Genomic DNA, 16970 nt, shown 5'->3' with positions numbered 1-16970 from the left:
ATGGTTTATCAGATGCTGTAAGGAGACATGATTTTTTCAGATGCTGTGAGGAGACGTGGTTCATCAGATGCTTTAAAGATATATGATTTATCAGAGGCTTTATAGCTGGTAAGTAATACACAATTTATTAGAAGCTGTATGGCTGGTAATTAATACACAAGGGCATTAACAGGCTTTAGCCGTCGAATCTACTTCATTAATTGTACAAGGATGCGTATGACTAAGTTTTAGGTGTTATCTTAAATGGCCCGCAACTGCAACAAATGCTGTCATAATTACTCATGCAACTTCGACGTCAGGCGAGCTGACTCTCATTGTATATCCAAGATACCTTAAAATACGGACATAAACATTCATTTCAGAGTACTATAACTAAGCCGTCTCTTTGCGACGTAAAATTTAAACTAAAGTAACCCCATATTGAACCCGGTGGAAGTCTAGTAGCTATTTGAAACTATTCGTCAGTCATGAAAAGATCCGGTCAAATGACATGATATTAGATATTCTGTGAACAAGGCACGATAAGGAAAAGAATCGGCGACAGGCCACATCAGGCCTACACTTCAGCGCCGAGATCAATATCATCAATATGTTATGTTATGTTATGTTATGAGATTTATTTTAATGAATGTGTGTCTAGTCAACGGTTACTCGGAATTTCTTAAGTCTTATTAATGCAAAATTGATTCAAACCAGCCTATTTTTAGCGCATTTTCTCATTTATGGAAAAATGCACAAATTGTTCTCGTCATGTCCGTCCGTCTGTCTGTCCGTCCGTGACTTCACATTTTTCGTCGACGAGAAAATGCGCTCTCTGTCACTCACTGGCGTGAGTACTGAGTTATATTTTTTCAATAAATCCTCGCTTAACTAATTTAACATTTTTTTCCATTCTCTACATCTTTATTTTAACATAATTATTATCACGTTTTTTTTCTTGACTTCGTTTCGTGCGTGTCTGTCATCAAAAATTCAAACCTTAATTTAGAGTACTTCTAAACATCCTGGTGAGTTGAAATTTGGCATGCATGTTTATGCTACCTAACAATTCAAGATTTGATCATCAGAAATAATAATTTAAAAAATTTTTTTATTTAAAAAATAAAATAAACACTAAAAATTCACGGTTTGGAATTGAGTTTTTTCTCGAACATCCACACTTGCCAACCCTGGAAATTGATTTGAATTGCTAAAATTGCTAACTAAAAAGTAGAAACTAAATAAATCTAAAAAATAATTTTTAAAAACCTCGTTTTTCTGGTTTTTACAAAACTAAAAATAGTGAAATAAAATAAATAAAGCAAACTTTTAAAAACCACGTTTTCTTAACGGACAAAAAAGAAAAACATTTACTCTTACACAACATTACATAACATTTTACATAACTTGAATGTTATGTATGAGTAAATGTTTTTCTTTTTTGTCCGTTAAGAAAACGTGGTTTTGAAAAGTTTGTTTTATTTATTTTATTTTCCATCAATTCCTTACCCAATTTTTATTCACAGAAATAAACGTTCAGGAATTGTGTGGAAAAGTATGTTCTGTGCAGAAACAGGAGCAATGAAACTAAAGTAATTAGACTCAAATGAATGGAGATTGAATTTCTCGTTTATTAAAAACAGTAGAAAACGATCCTGAATAATGCAACCATTAATAAGTATATAAACATAGATGCTTTATAATCGGATAGACCCATGTCAGCTCGTAAGTTTGGTGGATGCGAGATCTTTGATTACGAAATCAAAATCATTTTTTGTGGATCCATTAACAAAATTAAGAATGTTTTATCACTACCTCATTTTGCTACTTAAAATCAAGAAGAGTTGACTGATGCAATTAACGTATGTGACTCCAATTCTGTTTCTGTGTGACATCAATTCTGTTTGTTTTGCCAATTCGCAAATAAACGCTTCTCTGCTCCTCGTGAGCTTGATTGCGCTACGTCTTTAGTTCGGTCCGTGCTTAAACATTTTTTCTTTTAAGAACACGGGAACCGTAATTTAAAAGTCAACACTAAAATGAGCCATCAACCAATTCATCAAGTTAGATACTTGACCCTCGAAAACGTATTGAAAGTCCCAAATTGCGTCTGTACGGCATTAGAAAGCAGCCGTGATGATAACTTAACACGGAATGAATTGCCTGACAGGCAGAAAAATTCTAAATGCCTCTTGTGCATTTAGCTTTAGTGTTCAGATTGCATGGAAGTTTTTCAAAACCATTTGACTCATTTACCTTGATAGCTAGCAAAAATTCAACATTTCCAGGAGGAAGTTCTACCCAACATTTTTTTTAATAACAAGTTCCCCGTTTTTTAGCCAGAATTTCATGTGCCGATAAAACAACAACACTGTGCAAGTCCATGCGATCGTTTCATATTGTATAAATAGTACAGTACAGTACTACTATTACTATTTTTATACTATGCACAGTACAGTATAGTACAGTGCACTACTGTTCTGTACATTGTAGTACAACACAGCACAACATTAGAATTAATATAGCATATAATGGCTTGGTTGTATTGAAAAAATCACAACATCTGATCGACTGCTGTGTGACACGAAATCTGCGTTTATCCCGGGTAATAAGTATGAATGACGATTTAATATTACTGTGATGGTGAATTATAATATACGATAATAGAATACCTCATATTAAATTGAGGTGCATCTGAAATTAGTGAACTCGAATCTAAATTACATTGGCAAGATTCGTTTACAATTCATGAGTGCATCTAACTGACGAACTTCCAAACCCACCAATACAAAGCTATGGATTTATTTTACTTTCACCGTGAGTTATACGGGAATAATTGGGTTAAGAAATATTTAATAATGTTATACTGTATTGAACAACATTCAATACAATTTAAAACATTTCGTGACATCAGCATTTTATAATAAAATGGTAACTTCTTATAAAATTTTAACAAGGATCAACTGCCTAAGATTTTTTCGATATATTTATTGTTTAATGAGCCTCGACAATAACCTTATTAAATGAAAAGTTGTTGTAAAATAATCAAAGGAATTTTTAATTTGAGATTACAATAATTAACAGTTCTAATCAGTACAATGCATGGCAGCCAGTGCGTATAGTTTTGAACTGCCTGGTCTTTCATTTTGAAAATTAGATATCATATACCTAAATTTTTTCGAATTAATTAAGTTAATTACTGACCATTTGCAATACATGCCCTTCTCATACCGTTTGGGCACGCAGTTTTGTTGTTAATTTCGATCAAAATTGTGCGTCCGACAATAAATACAAATTATAAAAATTTAGAGCAGTCGAAGTCGATCCCGACTCAATGCTTGGTTGCGTATACGCTCGTTGACCCAGAGCACGTCGCTGCAGCACCAGCCTCCCCACTCGGGCTCATCTATCCAGCGTTGAAGGTTGTTGACCGTGGCGCGCACCCTCCGGAACCCTGCGTTCTCCAGCTCACTTAGTCGGGTGTTATTTAAAATGAGATTATGTCCCTGTCACACGCAGTTTGACGCTGTCAATGTTGACGTTGCTTAAGGGAAGCGCATGTTTTTAAGGGTAGACATCGTGAGATGTAGGATGCTTTAGTTTATTGGTATTGATATTAAAATGTAGGGGGCATTAGGATATTCTGGTTTTGAAAATTAGATATCATATACATATATTTGCGAATCAATTAAGTAAATTACTGATCATTTGCAATACATGCCCTTTTCATAGAGTTTGGGCACGCTCCTAGTGAAAATCATGGGCCGATTAAAACTAGTTACCACTTTTTTCTTGACTTCGTTTCGTGTGTGTCTGTCATCAAAAATTCAAACCTTAATTTAGAGTACTTTTAAACATCCTAGTGAGTTGAAATTTGGCATGCATGTTTATGCTACCTAACAATTCAAGATTTGGTCATCAGAAATAATAAATAAATAAAATTTGTTTTTTTTTTAAATTAAAAAGTAAAAAAAAAACACTAAAAATTCACGGTTTGTAATTAAGTTTTTTCTCAAACATCCACACTTGCCAACCCTGGAAATTGATTCGAATTGCTAAAATTGCTAACTAAAAAGTAGAAAATAAATAAATAAAAAAAAATATTTTACCACGTTTTTCTTAGCTCGCTTTCGTGTCCCTCTGTCTGTGATGATCAAATCTTGCAATAGATATTTCACCAACTTTCCCGCTAGCTAGCACTCTGAAACTTTTAGGGAAGCTCAGCTCCCGATAACAATACAATAATCAATAATTTGTTGCACGTTTCCAGGCGTATTATTACCGAACCATTCTTTATTACAGCCACGCACCCAGATAAATACGGGAACAACAATGTTTCCCCTCGAATACAATTATCTACAGAACTTCGAAGAGAATTTTCTTTCGTGCATTTGCGTGGCCAACTGAAATAAAATTAATATTATGTAGGATGGTTGACCTTTTTGCAGTAGTTATAAACTCTAAAGGAACTCACATGCAGGGGTTTGGGAACCTTTAAATGCACGTCATCCTCGAGAGGATATTCGTGTTTAGACTGCGTATATCGATGATACGCTGCGTATCATCGATACGTACGTCAAGTCAAGTAAATTGGCTCGCAACAACGTTTTTCATGTGTAGCAACGGACTAAAAAAAAGGAGAAAATATAATACTTAAAAAAACTAAAAAGTAGAAAATAAAATGCATAAAAAAATTTTTAAAGACCACGTTTTTCATGTGGACTCAAAAGTAGAAAATAATTTTACGGCAGCTACTGATCTCTGTTTGCTTTCATTCTCTTGGTCTTTTGTATTTCAGTTGAAATATTTTACAACATCTAAAACAAAAAACGTGGTAACGTGGTCTTTAAAAATTTTTTTATGCATTTTATTTAAGAACCACGTTTTCTGGTTTTTACAAAACTAAAAATAGTGAAATAAAACAAATTGAAAAAACTTTAAAAAACCACGTTTTCTTAACGGACAAAAAAGAAAAACATTTACTCTTACATAACATTACATAACATTTTACATAACTTAAATGTTTTATAAGAGTAAATGTTTTCTTTTTTTGTCCGTTAAGAAAACGTGTTTTTTTAAAGTTTTTTTTATTTGTTTTATTTTGGTGTTAATTTCGAGCCAAATTGAGCGCCCGACAATAAATACAAATTTAAAGAATTTAAAGCAGTCGAAGTCGATCCCGACTCAACGCTTGGTTGCGTATACGCTCGTTGACCCAGAGCACGTCGCTGCAGCACCAGCCTCCCCACTCGTGCTCATCTATCCAGCGTTGAAGGTTGTTGACCGTAGCGCGCACCCTCCGGAACCCTGCGTTCTCCAGCTCACTTAAGATCTCGTACGCGAGCTGTCAATAATGGCAACGTATGTAAAAGTAATCATCTGAATGTATGCATTGTTCTAATGCTAACCGATGTTAAATTTAAAGGTCATAACCTACAAAACTCATGTTAATTTGGCGAACAGAATTCAATGTTTTTAGAAGCTTATTTGAGTTTGGTAATACCGTACAGTTTCGTACGTACTACCGTAAACACAAGATAATAATCTAGGAAGTCGCGTGAAGAGCGATTCAAGTCTTTCCAGAAATTATGAATTTAGTTTGAGGACATGGTCTTTATGGATTCTTAGGATGAAGGATTTATATTCCTATAGGGGATAAAGATTCCTAGAACGACTTGCAGAAGAATTCTTGACAACCTCGGAAAGACCCAAACCTCTGAGAATTACCGGATAATTTGTTTAATCTGGGTACAAAATAGATCACCAGAAGCCATATCAATTCAAAATAAAGAAACTGCATGGAGTGCCAAGAGACAGCACTTCTTGGATCGTGTTATCGATCAGTTAAATGTACGGCCAGCGAGGTACCAAAAGGTATACTCTCAATAGATGCATGGCTTTACTGTATATGTAACATAGGGCTATACTGTATGTATGACTATACTGTATGTATGGCTATGACTATACTGTATATATGGCTATACTGTATGGCACGGTTATACTGCAGGTGTGCTATAATGTATTACAATTAATTTTGCCTTGTTGAATCAATGTAACGCAGCACAAACCTTGTTGCGCTGGATATATAGTTCAGATGCATGACTCCCACTCCTTCCAGAAGTTGTGGATCTCCATGTGTAGTTGCCACACGTTCTCCAGTAAGCCCGAGTCAAATATGTTAGGTAAAACCTATGGATGACATACAAACAATTCGACATAACAACGCTGATGAATTTCCTTGATGTACTATTGGTGCATTGGAGTATCTTTCGGCCTTCTATCCAGATCATCTTTCGGTGCGAACTCATGAATGACAAGGTTGAATAATCATTACATTATATCTAGTGAGTATATATTCCATCACAAAAAGTAGTGCAGGAACTTGTGGCAGCTATCAAATTTGGCACGTAATGAATTAAGCGTTAGTTTGGCTTGTGTGAATTTTATTAGTTAAATTTGAATTTTTACGATATAAATATTCACTGTTCACTTCTTACAAGTTGCACTAACATGATATTCTTGTTCCTCGATGTCGATCTTGAGGTAGTGCACCTGGGCGCCGACGTGACCGTTGGCCGCGAGAGCGTCTTTGTACGTCACCAACGTCCGGCCGTCGTCGTCGACGTGGCTGACGTTGGCGATGCCCCACGGCCGGTGGACGAGGCGAGGTCCGAAGAAATCCTGTGACCGAATTCGTTACACTTATTCAAAAGACCGATCATCTCATATTACTAAATTGGTTATGTAATAGCATGAGAAGAATGTGATAATTTCAATATTCTAATAGACTAAAAATAATGAAGGCAAAACGATTAGAAATTTCATTCTAAATTATAGGAAGTACAACGTTCTGAAGTGTTAAGAATAGAATAGAATAGAAGTGTCGGCGTTGAAGAAATAGGCCCGGCCATGGCCTGTTGCCGATTCTTGAACTTTTCGTGACTTGATTCACAAGGGATCCGGCCTTTGGAACCCGATCTTTCCATAGTTGACGATTGCTTGAGTTAGCTGCTGGACTTGTTGCCTGGTCCGTAATTTACTAGGCATTTTAAGACTGAACATATGCTCCTGCATAGCTTCGTCTAGTCTGTTTCAGAGCGACAACGATGCTATCAGGGAGGCTGTCCCACATGTCGGTGACTCGAAGCGAGAAGAAATGTTGTCGCATGGATGTGTTCCAACGCTGTTTTTTTAGTTTATAGCCGTGGCCCCTAGTGTTGGTTCTTGTTTCAAATTCTAGTAATCCTTCTGGCACCTTGTAAAAGCCATGAGTATACTTGTATGTATACTTCAATGAGGTCCCCACGCAGACGTCGATAACGGAGGCTTGGAAGCTTCATAATCTTTAATCTATCCTCATAGGACTTGCCTTTCAAACCCGGAACTATCCTTGTTGCGCGTCTTTGAACACTCTCTACTAAATTTTTGTCATTTTCAAATTTCGGTGACCACACGTTTTCAAACTCTAGGTTCGGGTGCGCGACAGCAACAAACAATTGCTTCATTGTTTCTGCATCTAGGAACTCGAAAGAGCGTCTGATCAGTCCAAGTCGTTTATTGGCTTTATTAACTTGACCTTCAATATGCTTAGAAAATTTCAACTCATTGTCGATATTAACTCCTAAATCCTTTTCCGTTGTCGACTTCGACATCATTAATCTGGGGTGGAAGCCGTCTGGTCCACATGACTTGTTTGGATTTACAGCGATAAGGCGCTTGAGAAACTCTTCTTCTTGTATTTCAAAGCTTGTTAATTTAGAGCCGACTGGGCGCTCCTCAATTGCTGGAATACTGTTCAAGTCCTCTTCAGGGAATACGCTACTGAAAAAATGATTAAGAACGTTGGCTTTGCCCTCATCAGAGGATATCTTTCGCTGATCTACTTTCAAATCAGAAATAGCGTCCTTCATCTTGCACTTCGAGCTAGCGTACAAAAAGAAGGCTTTCGGGTTCTTTTTTGCATTTTTAGCAATACTTTTTTCGAGGGTTTTTACTGGTTAAGTTGTCAAGTTGTTTACTGTTTAAGTTGTTTCCTGAATTAGAAATTAGTACCCGCACTAATCTGAAGAAAAGAAGCTGCAGATTAGGAAACCTATGCAAACTTCCGTCTGCTAGCATAGTTCATGAACAAATTTCAACTGGATTAAACTTTAAACCATATTTTTTCCATTCCATTGTCTGGGTGTGGTTGACAGTGTGGTCGTGCAGGAAGACGTGACAGCCCCAGAGGTCGGACATGATCTTCTCAAATGTGATGTCGTTGCCGACACCAAACGAGTAAATCAGGCACGAGTTGTAGGCGGGTGTGTACCACGGGTCCAAACATACCTGATGTACAAGTAATTAATAATTCCTAAGTTTAGGTACGATAATTCCTACAGTATTTTGCCTGCGAAATGCTTAAACAAACATTAAAAGACTGCATGCCTGTGCAGAGCGTGATACTTTTCTCCATACACCAGCTATAATCCTAGTAATCATTAATAAGTTTCTGTATATTTACTAGTACTAAAATTGTTTGCTTGAGAGCAGACTTGGTAAACACAACTGCACGTGGTTGAAATGAACAAAGCGGGCAAACAATGCTTACCCGGTGCAATTAGTGACGCCAACATTCAAGAGCTGTAAATTCGGAAAAAAATGTGTAACTGCTACAGGTTAGACCAACAGTAAAATGTGCAACTTCCAAAGGTTAGACCGCGGTTCAAAACCATGCTGATGTTCACTAATGGTTACGCTTTAGTTTAAAACTCATCATTCATATAAATGTTTTCTTACAAAATTTGAAATCCCTAATGCCAAATTGCAGCCGGAATCTTCGTGTTAATCGCGGAATTGCTGTGTCAACAACGATCAAACAAAATTAGTATCTGAACAGGAATATCATTCCCGGTATTAGAACAGTGTTATCTGTAATTAAACATCATAGCCTAGGCTTGACCAGAGTCAGAGGTAATTTAATTTTGTGTAAGCAAGCTATATATAATAGGCATCAGGACTCATCCTCGAACTTCTTTACTGGTCCAGATCTCAGTATTGGTGCATGGAAACCTTTCCTTCACGTTACTTCGAATCAGCATACATTTTCTACAGTAGCAGGTTGAGGCCTTGATAAAAACAAAGCACTCGAGGTTCCTCACATCTTTGTCTCCATCAAAGGCTCTACACATCCAGGTCCCTCCGATATCCGCCAGTTTATCGCAGTGCCCCGTCGGGATCTCCAGAAGTTCATTCAAGTCCCAGACGTTGGTCAGCGCAGGCAGGGTAGTCGAGTGAGGACTGACAGGTCGTCTTCTAAATGGTAGTGGATCCGTCAGTCTAAAAATACGAATATAAATTAATCTTCAATAAGTTTTTTACTCATAGAGTGGTAATGGATAAACTCATAAATAAACATGGTAGGTCTTTATTCAATCAGAGTCTCGCAGCGAAATTCAATCGGTCGATGTAATTCATAGGAACTTACAGTGTGCTTTCACGCATAAATCCATGCAAAGAAATAAAAAGGGGTAAAATATTGTTCATAGTTGAATTATTCAACTTTTGATAATCATAGTCTCATTTCCTGATCATTCTAGCCAAAATTCATCATTTTATACTTGTATTGTTCAGAAACTGAGCTCATATAAGCTACGTATGTCATGCTTTAAAATAATATTCAAAGTTAAAATATTGACTAACCAGCAAGATAGCCGACGTTAATCCCATTAAAACAAATACAATTAATGCTTGCTAATTAAAGCAAGTCCAGTTCAAAGTTACAATTCACATTTTACAAGGAATTCCCGCTCAACTCCTTTTTATAATACGAAAAAAATATTTTTGACTCTTCAAATTAAGTTATCAAATTTTAATTTTTAGTCAAATCTTTGCTTCCTTCAAATCTTTGCTCAAAATAAAAATTTCGAGCTGATGTGTATCGTGGGTGCGCATCCTGACATGTATATATGCAGTGACATGACTCAAACAAGCACACACGCACACACAAATAAAATATAACAAATAATTATATATCTATAAGAGCTTACTTCAAATTAATAAAATACTTAAAAAAAAAACTTTTTAAAAAACCACGCTTTTCTTGTGGACTAAAAAGTAGGAAATAAATTATGGCTCGCCCCAAAAAACGTGTGTCTGGCAGTTTTATGATTAAAGCGAAAGGCACACAACACACGAATTTTGGAAATTTGATGGTGAACGTACAGCCCGACCCACGTTTTTTGAGGCGAGCCATAATTTATTTCCTACTTTTTAGTCCACAAGAACAACGTGTTTTTTAAAACAGTTTTTTTAAGTATTTTATTTTCTCCTTTTTATTCCGTTGCTACACATGAAAAACGTTGTTGCGAGCCAATTTACTTGACTTGACCCACATAATATTCATTTTATTTCAGTTGGCCACGCAAATGCACGAAAGAAAATTCTTTTCGAAGTTGTATAGAAAATTGTATTCGAGGGGATACATTGTTGTTCCCGTATCTATCTGGTAAATTTCCAAAATTCGTGTGTTGTGTGCTTTTCGCTTTAATCATAAATCTGCCCGACCCACGTTTTTTGGGGCGAGCCGTTTTTTTCTACTTTTTAGTCCACAAGAAAAACATGGTTTAAAAAAAAAAAATTTTTAAGTATTTTATTTTCCAGTTACGTCATTCACAATGAACTTCATTCTTAGGAATGCGTATATTCCTGCAATTATTGACAGAATTTAACAGTAGATATCCCAGATATACCCAAGTGATCACTAAGTGGAGACGATAATACTAGGCTCATTCCATACATCGCCTAAGCTAATAAACTAAATTTAGCAGTGGGATCGAATTCCATCCACTAAGATGAATAATTTCCTGCTAGTAAGTCATTATGATTCAATTTAAAATGTAAGTATCTGGCTTCCTTGATGCTCACATACGGCATCATTCTTTGGTGATTCTTGTCTTCTTCTAGAATCTAGAGCAATGCAAATGTGACGGAACGCGACTTTTGTGAAAAATATTTATATAAACGTAGTATTGGCTGGACTTGGAAGATTCAACTTCATTTAAGGATTCGAGTTTTGATATTATATATTGCGTTTGAATACCACTTAGTAATGCGTGAATATATTTATTTTATGACTTGGATTTGAAATCTTGTTTAACTGTAATATTATTTTGTTAATTCATACGATTTAGTAATTAGCGTCTTGGGACGAGCCTTAATGACTTGTAGCTACATCGTGATTGGTTGAGTCAGCTGGTAGCCTCGAACGGGTGCGCGTTTATTCCCCTCGGTGGTCTTGGACGATGGAGAGCTCAGTCTCCTCAGAATTGATTCGACTAATAACTTGTGATTAGTTCGCCAAAGGATTAAAACTATGGTTGCTATATTGTATTGTATTATATTGTTTTTTGTGCCTATATTATGAAGCTAGTCCATTTTGTTGCGCTGTAAACTAGGTACTATTGTGATGTCACTTTACTTGAGTTATCCATTGCGGGCGAATTGTGTGTGCTCAGTGGAACTGGGTGGGGGCCCGGTCGTCTTGACTCTAATGGCGAGAGCCAGATCTGAGCTTCCGAGACCCACCCTTAGTTCTGGAGATATCACGGGAAGATATCCCCTATAGAGGAGTAATTTCGGCGCTGTTGGATTTCTTGGCTAGTTTCAGTTGCTGGTAGCGCTCTAGCACGGATTATTCCGGTGCCGAGCACGTCTCGTGTCGTGGGGACTAATAACTTCCACACTCGAGTAGAGTATGTATATCAGCGTTCTGTTTCAGCATCTGCCGTACCGTTTGAGCTTCTCGTTTCGCGGGAATTAATACCTTCCACGCTCGGGAGTAATCGGAATTTGGCACTGTCTTAATGCTCGTACCCTCGGTCATTGCAGCTGGTTGTTAGCATTGTGATTCAGCTCATACCTGTACCCTTGCTGTTCATTTTTGTGTTTTTGGCAGTGTATTAGGGCTCGTACTCCAGATCATTACAACTTGTCAGCATTGTGGTGCAGTATGAACCTGTACCCTTGCTATGCTATCCGCTTTTGTGGTTCTCGACAATGTATTGGGACTCATCAACGTTGTATCCCTGAAGTTGAGATTCTGTCGCCCGGAGCTTATGGACTTTTAGCGAATAATAAAATGTGTGCCCTTGTACAGTAGAATTTGCGCATCGCCTGAAGATCACCAATTTACTACGAAAAGTTCCTCCTGTTCATTCCTCCTCTCTCCAACGCAAGGTAATTTAGAGCCGGACCAAAGAGCGATATTTTAGTCCTTGTATTTAAACCAATAAAGAAGTCACCACCAAGTCAGCACGCTACCCGTAATTATTTCGACTTCGCGGCGGTGTTTCCGGTTGCACTAGGATGCAACCAAACTCCACATTACCGAAGCGATGAGTTGGTTGTTGCTTGAGCTATGCTAGGATGCAACCAAACTCCTCATTACAGTGGCGTACGTTGAGTTGGTGTCTGCTTGAGTTATGCAATGACGCAACCAAACTATTCATTACCGTGGTGATGAGTTGGTTGTTGCTGGAGCTATGCAATGCTGCAACCAATTTATCCATGTCATGGTCGTTGCTTGCGCAATGCAATGAAGCAACCAAACTATTCTATTCATTATCGTGGTAATGAGTTGGTTGTTGCTTGAGCTATGCAAGGATGCAACCAAACTATTCATTACCGTGGCGATGAGTTGGTTGTTGGTCCACCGTTGGAGTAGGTCGGCTACGTTCACAGCACGGCGCCCTCGAGTGGGGGCACTGGCACCCAAGCCCCACTCCGGGTTTTTACCTATTAAATGATGAATATGAATTTCAAAACATGGTTGATTAGAGAAATAAAACTTATACGCACAGCATATTTTTTCAAACTCTCTTCCATGGAGGGTGGCAGACGTACATGACCTCAACAAGGTTACCTTAAAGCAAAATTTTGCCTATATCTTAAACGCAAATGAACAAATATATCACTTTCATTCTTGCACGTCAGACTCTCAGTGTCTCGCGAGAGCAGAGCACCTCGAGGCCGCCGAGGCCGTCCTGCAGGAGGAGGGTGATAGTGCCGTAGTCTGTGTGGGCGCCGCATCCCATGGTGCCCTCAGGACGATGTGAGGGCACGGGCGGGTAGTAAAGGATCCTCATGAGGGTATGGTTGCTGGTAGGCTCCCTCTTTCTCGAGTGAGCTTTAACCAGGAAGTTGTTTTCCACTCCTGCACCGAACGACTGTAAGCACGGTAGGGAAGTTTGAGTTTATTAATTGTTGAATATGATTGAAACTCGTCGAACTCGCGGTTCATCAATACAAATGAGATCCTAAAGTAAACAAGCACCTAACTAGAGCCAAAGCAAATCCAGGGCTGAAACTGAGTTTATTTGTCTAGTGGGAGAGATTTTCCTGAGAAGTTATGCCAATGGTCCAATTATTACACAATTCAGACTAACACGCCTCTAAATCTCATTCATAGACAATTAATCGGGTCGTTTCATTTGTTAGCAATAAATTCTTGAGCCTCTCGCCATTCTCAAAATTAATGAGATGACTCACCAAGGCCAGACTGGAGAGCCAGGATGTGTTTGTCGCTGAGTTCGTCCAGCGCCGTCATGACGTGGACGACGGAGGCGCCGAAGTCGGGGATCTCTTCGTCAGGGTAGCGGTTAAAGCAAAATTCTATACATCGAAACTCTCGCGCAACTCGTGTTTCTTGGAGTCGCCTCCCAGCCTGAGTAAAGGGAACGAAAATTCGTTACGGCGAGGCACTCTACTCTAAGAGACAAAAAAAATCCTACCTTATCTACGATTCGCAAATTATCGTCAAATTCCCACCGTTGATAAGAAACTTATAGCGTCGTAGATTGTCAGATTACATAAGCGTAACATATTGTATGTTTTACATGACCATTTAGGATTCTCACTTTTGCCGGTCTACGGCAAGACAGACCGCCCAGTCTGTCGTACTTTTCCTTCACTGCCAGGGACAGTTCAAAGAACTTGCCAGTGCTGCTGAACGCTTTCTCGATCTAGAATAAAATAATTTATTTAATTAATAGAACTGTTCAGTGGAAAATGGGGCTTGCAATAATCTATTTTCTCCAATCAATCCTTCTTAATAAACACTTGGTAATCTTTGTTACCAGGGCCTCGAATACGAATGAAATGGAGTTCAAATCATGGTTTTATGTCTAATCAAAAACCACACTCTAGACAAGAAAATGTACTCATTTAACGCTAGTTATACAATGGCGCTCTTGTTTATTTATTTTCACCTAGCAAATTCAGGTTAAGAGAAGAAGTCGTATCATCACTAAACCTTATTCAAAATTACCTGGTACCAGTTGATTATTTATATTGGAATAAAACTAGTGTTTTATCGAGCAAATCAAGCTGAAATATTTCTAAGCTGCTAATAAATTAAATTGTAGCATTTATAGTCTTTTACATTGCAGTCCTTCATATTTACTGTCAACTCATGCATAATTTTATGTTAGCAAAGATTTTAATGCGATTTTATGATACACATATGTACGTCGATGATAAATGTTAATAAATCAAATAGTGAGAGGCAACGTACTTCAATAATAATTTCTACAGTTTAGTGATTTCTACTAACGAGGAGGATATGAAAGTAAAAGTGATAAAAATCACTTCATTATTAGTTCACCTACGTTATCGAATAACCGTTATATCGATCGGTATGGATTACGACGCATTATTATTGCATCCTATCTGAATAATTTATATACCATGATATTGTATAGGTCGTGCTGCAGAGGAATTGGATTAAATTTTATAATTTATGCATTAGGCTCGTGCTGAATATGTATGGTTGATTTATAATTAATCAGTGTTAGAATTGTAGGAACATTTTAGAAGTACAGGAATCGAGGTCAGAGATTGAGGGTAGGAAAGAAGTAGCAGTATGAACGTAGACTTGGGGCTGCGTCACGTGTCTTGCGTAGAGCAGCCCGGAGAACAGAAGATGTTAAATGACCGCTGAAATATCTCTCATGTGGGATGAAAGTTCTTTAGGTGAATTAATAGTAATGAAATATTTTAATGTGACCGTTGTTTATTTAGCCCAGCACCTGTGGGCTACCAATGGACATACGATGAATTTACCAGACTTTCTGGTATCCCGTGGCCGGTGATGTACACGAAGCCGATGTTGGCGCAAGCATGTGTCAGCTGCCGACCAATGCGCAGCAAATCAACCGCTGGACTTTCAGCGTCAGTAGTTTTTCCTGATAACAAATGAACGAAATTTTTCTTTAATGAACATTCATCGAATAGCTTTATCATTATTTTAGCTCGTAGGTATTCAATACTATTCGTCGTTATGAAATACTAACAAATTTAAATTGAGAGAAACTATCCATCAAATCCATGCCTATTCTTGCATATGCCAGTGAGAGCCATAAAAATTCAATTTATGAATGAAATGAGAAATTGCCACTGAACTCGACTTTCAGGAAACGGTATTTAATCTTATAGTTAAAGTGAGACCCTACAAATCACAAGAAACGATATCTATTTTCAGATATTTGTTAAGAAACTCACTAATTGTTGCGATATCCACAACAGGGATGATTCTGCAGTTCGTAGAGTTTTGTTAAGGGACCTAAAACCCGCCTCCCTTTGAGGAGCTGTCACAAAGTCATTTTTCGACGTACAGGGACGATACTTATACCGTTCGATGCGCAAGAAAACAACCTTTAAGATGAGATAAGAAACAGAAAAACTCAAAATTTTCAAATTTTAGAGTAGCCGATCCCCTTAAGCTTCAAATTCGAATTAAATAATATTATTTGCGTATCTCACAATTTATCGAATGCAGGAGCCACCATTGATCAGAGGAACCAACACAACATCTCATGGAGAGGATAAAAGGTAATACGCGATTAGCGAAATCAAATAGATTGAATCTCGTTCTAATGTACCAATAAAGTCAAAATTATTCTGACAAGTGCAAAAGACTTCGAAAATAGTGTGAGAAATTAACAATTAAAAGGTGAAAACTTCTGAAGCAGCGTTATAGAGAGAATTATAGCAACGCAGTCAAACTCCAATCATCGAGAGTGTCAGCTGAACCCAGGATGGTTACTGAGGTTGTGGCATCTCGCTGCCGCATATGAAGCTTATCAAACCAAGCACCACGCCGTACAAGGATACGTTATCAGTTGTTAGGGTACTTGTACTGCAAGTGACGACTGCGACTAGTGAGGAGTGACTGCATCCAGTAGAGGATGACATGGCGGATGACTGCGACTAGTGGCGGATGACTGCGATTAGTGGAGGATGACTGCAAACAGTGGAGGATGACTGCAAATAGTGGAGGATGACTGCAATTAGTGGAGGATGACTGCAAATAGTGGAGGATGACTGCGACTAGTGGCGGATGACTGCGATTAGAGGAGGATGACTGCAAATAGTGGAGGATGACTGCGACTAGTGGCGGATGACTGCGATTAGAGGAGCTAGGATGACCGTCTGCGACTTCTAGCGGATGACAACACGCGGAGACTTGGACGAAACAATGTTGGAAAAAAAACATGATATGTTCACCGTTAAATAACTATGCAATTATCAACGTTTTGGTGTAAATGATGGCTCAAATGTAAGAAATTTGTCTTACACATTGAAATTCATTTGCCCAACAACTTAACCAAAAATATGGATGAAATAAATACAATTTTAGATATATAGTTTATTTATAGAGTTCACAAATATTTAGCACTGATTCGTTGAACAATGCGAAGTAACGTTACAAAGCTAACGAAATAGGTAAAAAACAAGCGACGAAATAAGGTCATGAGTAATTTATAAAAATAACATCAATGAACTAAATGCAAGGAATATTTCTAATTTTCAATAACTGAAGATAAAAATGCTATGAAAATTTCGATTACGGAGTACAGCGGAATATATACGTCAGCAGATAAACATGGCAATACTGCGCAAAACGTCGTGGCTCACGTCATCTTGAAACGACATCGTGAATGACATTTAAAAGT

The 16970-nt window shown here is 37.8% G+C and overlaps 1 protein-coding gene and 2 long non-coding RNA genes across 3 annotated transcripts; all 3 read right to left on the bottom strand.

Moving 5' to 3' along the window:
* Positions 1–5059: 5059 nt before the first annotated feature.
* On the bottom strand, positions 5060–8097 carry LOC108671930. The gene is made up of 4 exons (XM_018159525.2): positions 8032–8097; positions 6490–6660; positions 6048–6168; positions 5060–5323 (listed from the first exon to the last, which is right to left on the bottom strand). Exons 1-3 carry the CDS (start codon positions 8095–8097, stop codon positions 6070–6072), a joined length of 336 nt encoding a protein of 111 aa, XP_018015014.2. The 3' UTR covers positions 5060–5323; positions 6048–6069.
* Positions 8098–8131: 34 nt separating this feature from the next.
* LOC108671925 lies at positions 8132–12703 on the bottom strand. The gene is made up of 3 exons (XR_007156999.1): positions 12644–12703; positions 9120–9297; positions 8132–8307 (listed from the first exon to the last, which is right to left on the bottom strand). It is a non-coding gene; the product is annotated as an uncharacterized LOC108671925 (long non-coding RNA).
* A 1230-nt stretch (positions 12704–13933) lies between these two features.
* LOC108671929 lies at positions 13934–15555 on the bottom strand. The gene is made up of 3 exons (XR_001930859.1): positions 15517–15555; positions 15079–15200; positions 13934–13979 (listed from the first exon to the last, which is right to left on the bottom strand). It is a non-coding gene; the product is annotated as an uncharacterized LOC108671929 (long non-coding RNA).
* Between the last annotated feature and the right edge of the window lie 1415 nt (positions 15556–16970).

Source organism: Hyalella azteca, unplaced genomic scaffold, assembly GCF_000764305.2.
Source record: "Hyalella azteca isolate HAZT.00-mixed unplaced genomic scaffold, Hazt_2.0.2 contig12203, whole genome shotgun sequence".
Lineage (NCBI taxonomy): Eukaryota > Metazoa > Arthropoda > Malacostraca > Amphipoda > Hyalellidae > Hyalella > Hyalella azteca.
The sequence above is the reverse complement of the archived record's forward strand: the minus strand, read 5'-3'. Positions and strand labels throughout refer to the sequence as shown.

Coding starts and splice junctions, on each gene's coding strand:
- LOC108671930 (XM_018159525.2), bottom strand. CDS start 8,097: ATGCTAGCAGACGGAAGTTTGCATAGGTTTCCTAATCTGCAGCTTCTT. Junction 6,661..8,031: donor TTTTCTTCAGATTAGTGCGG/GTACTAATTTCT, acceptor ATTCGGTCACAG/GATTTCTTCGGACCTCGCCT. Junction 6,169..6,489: donor TCGAGGAACAAGAATATCAT/GTTAGTGCAACT, acceptor TGTCATCCATAG/GTTTTACCTAACATATTTGA.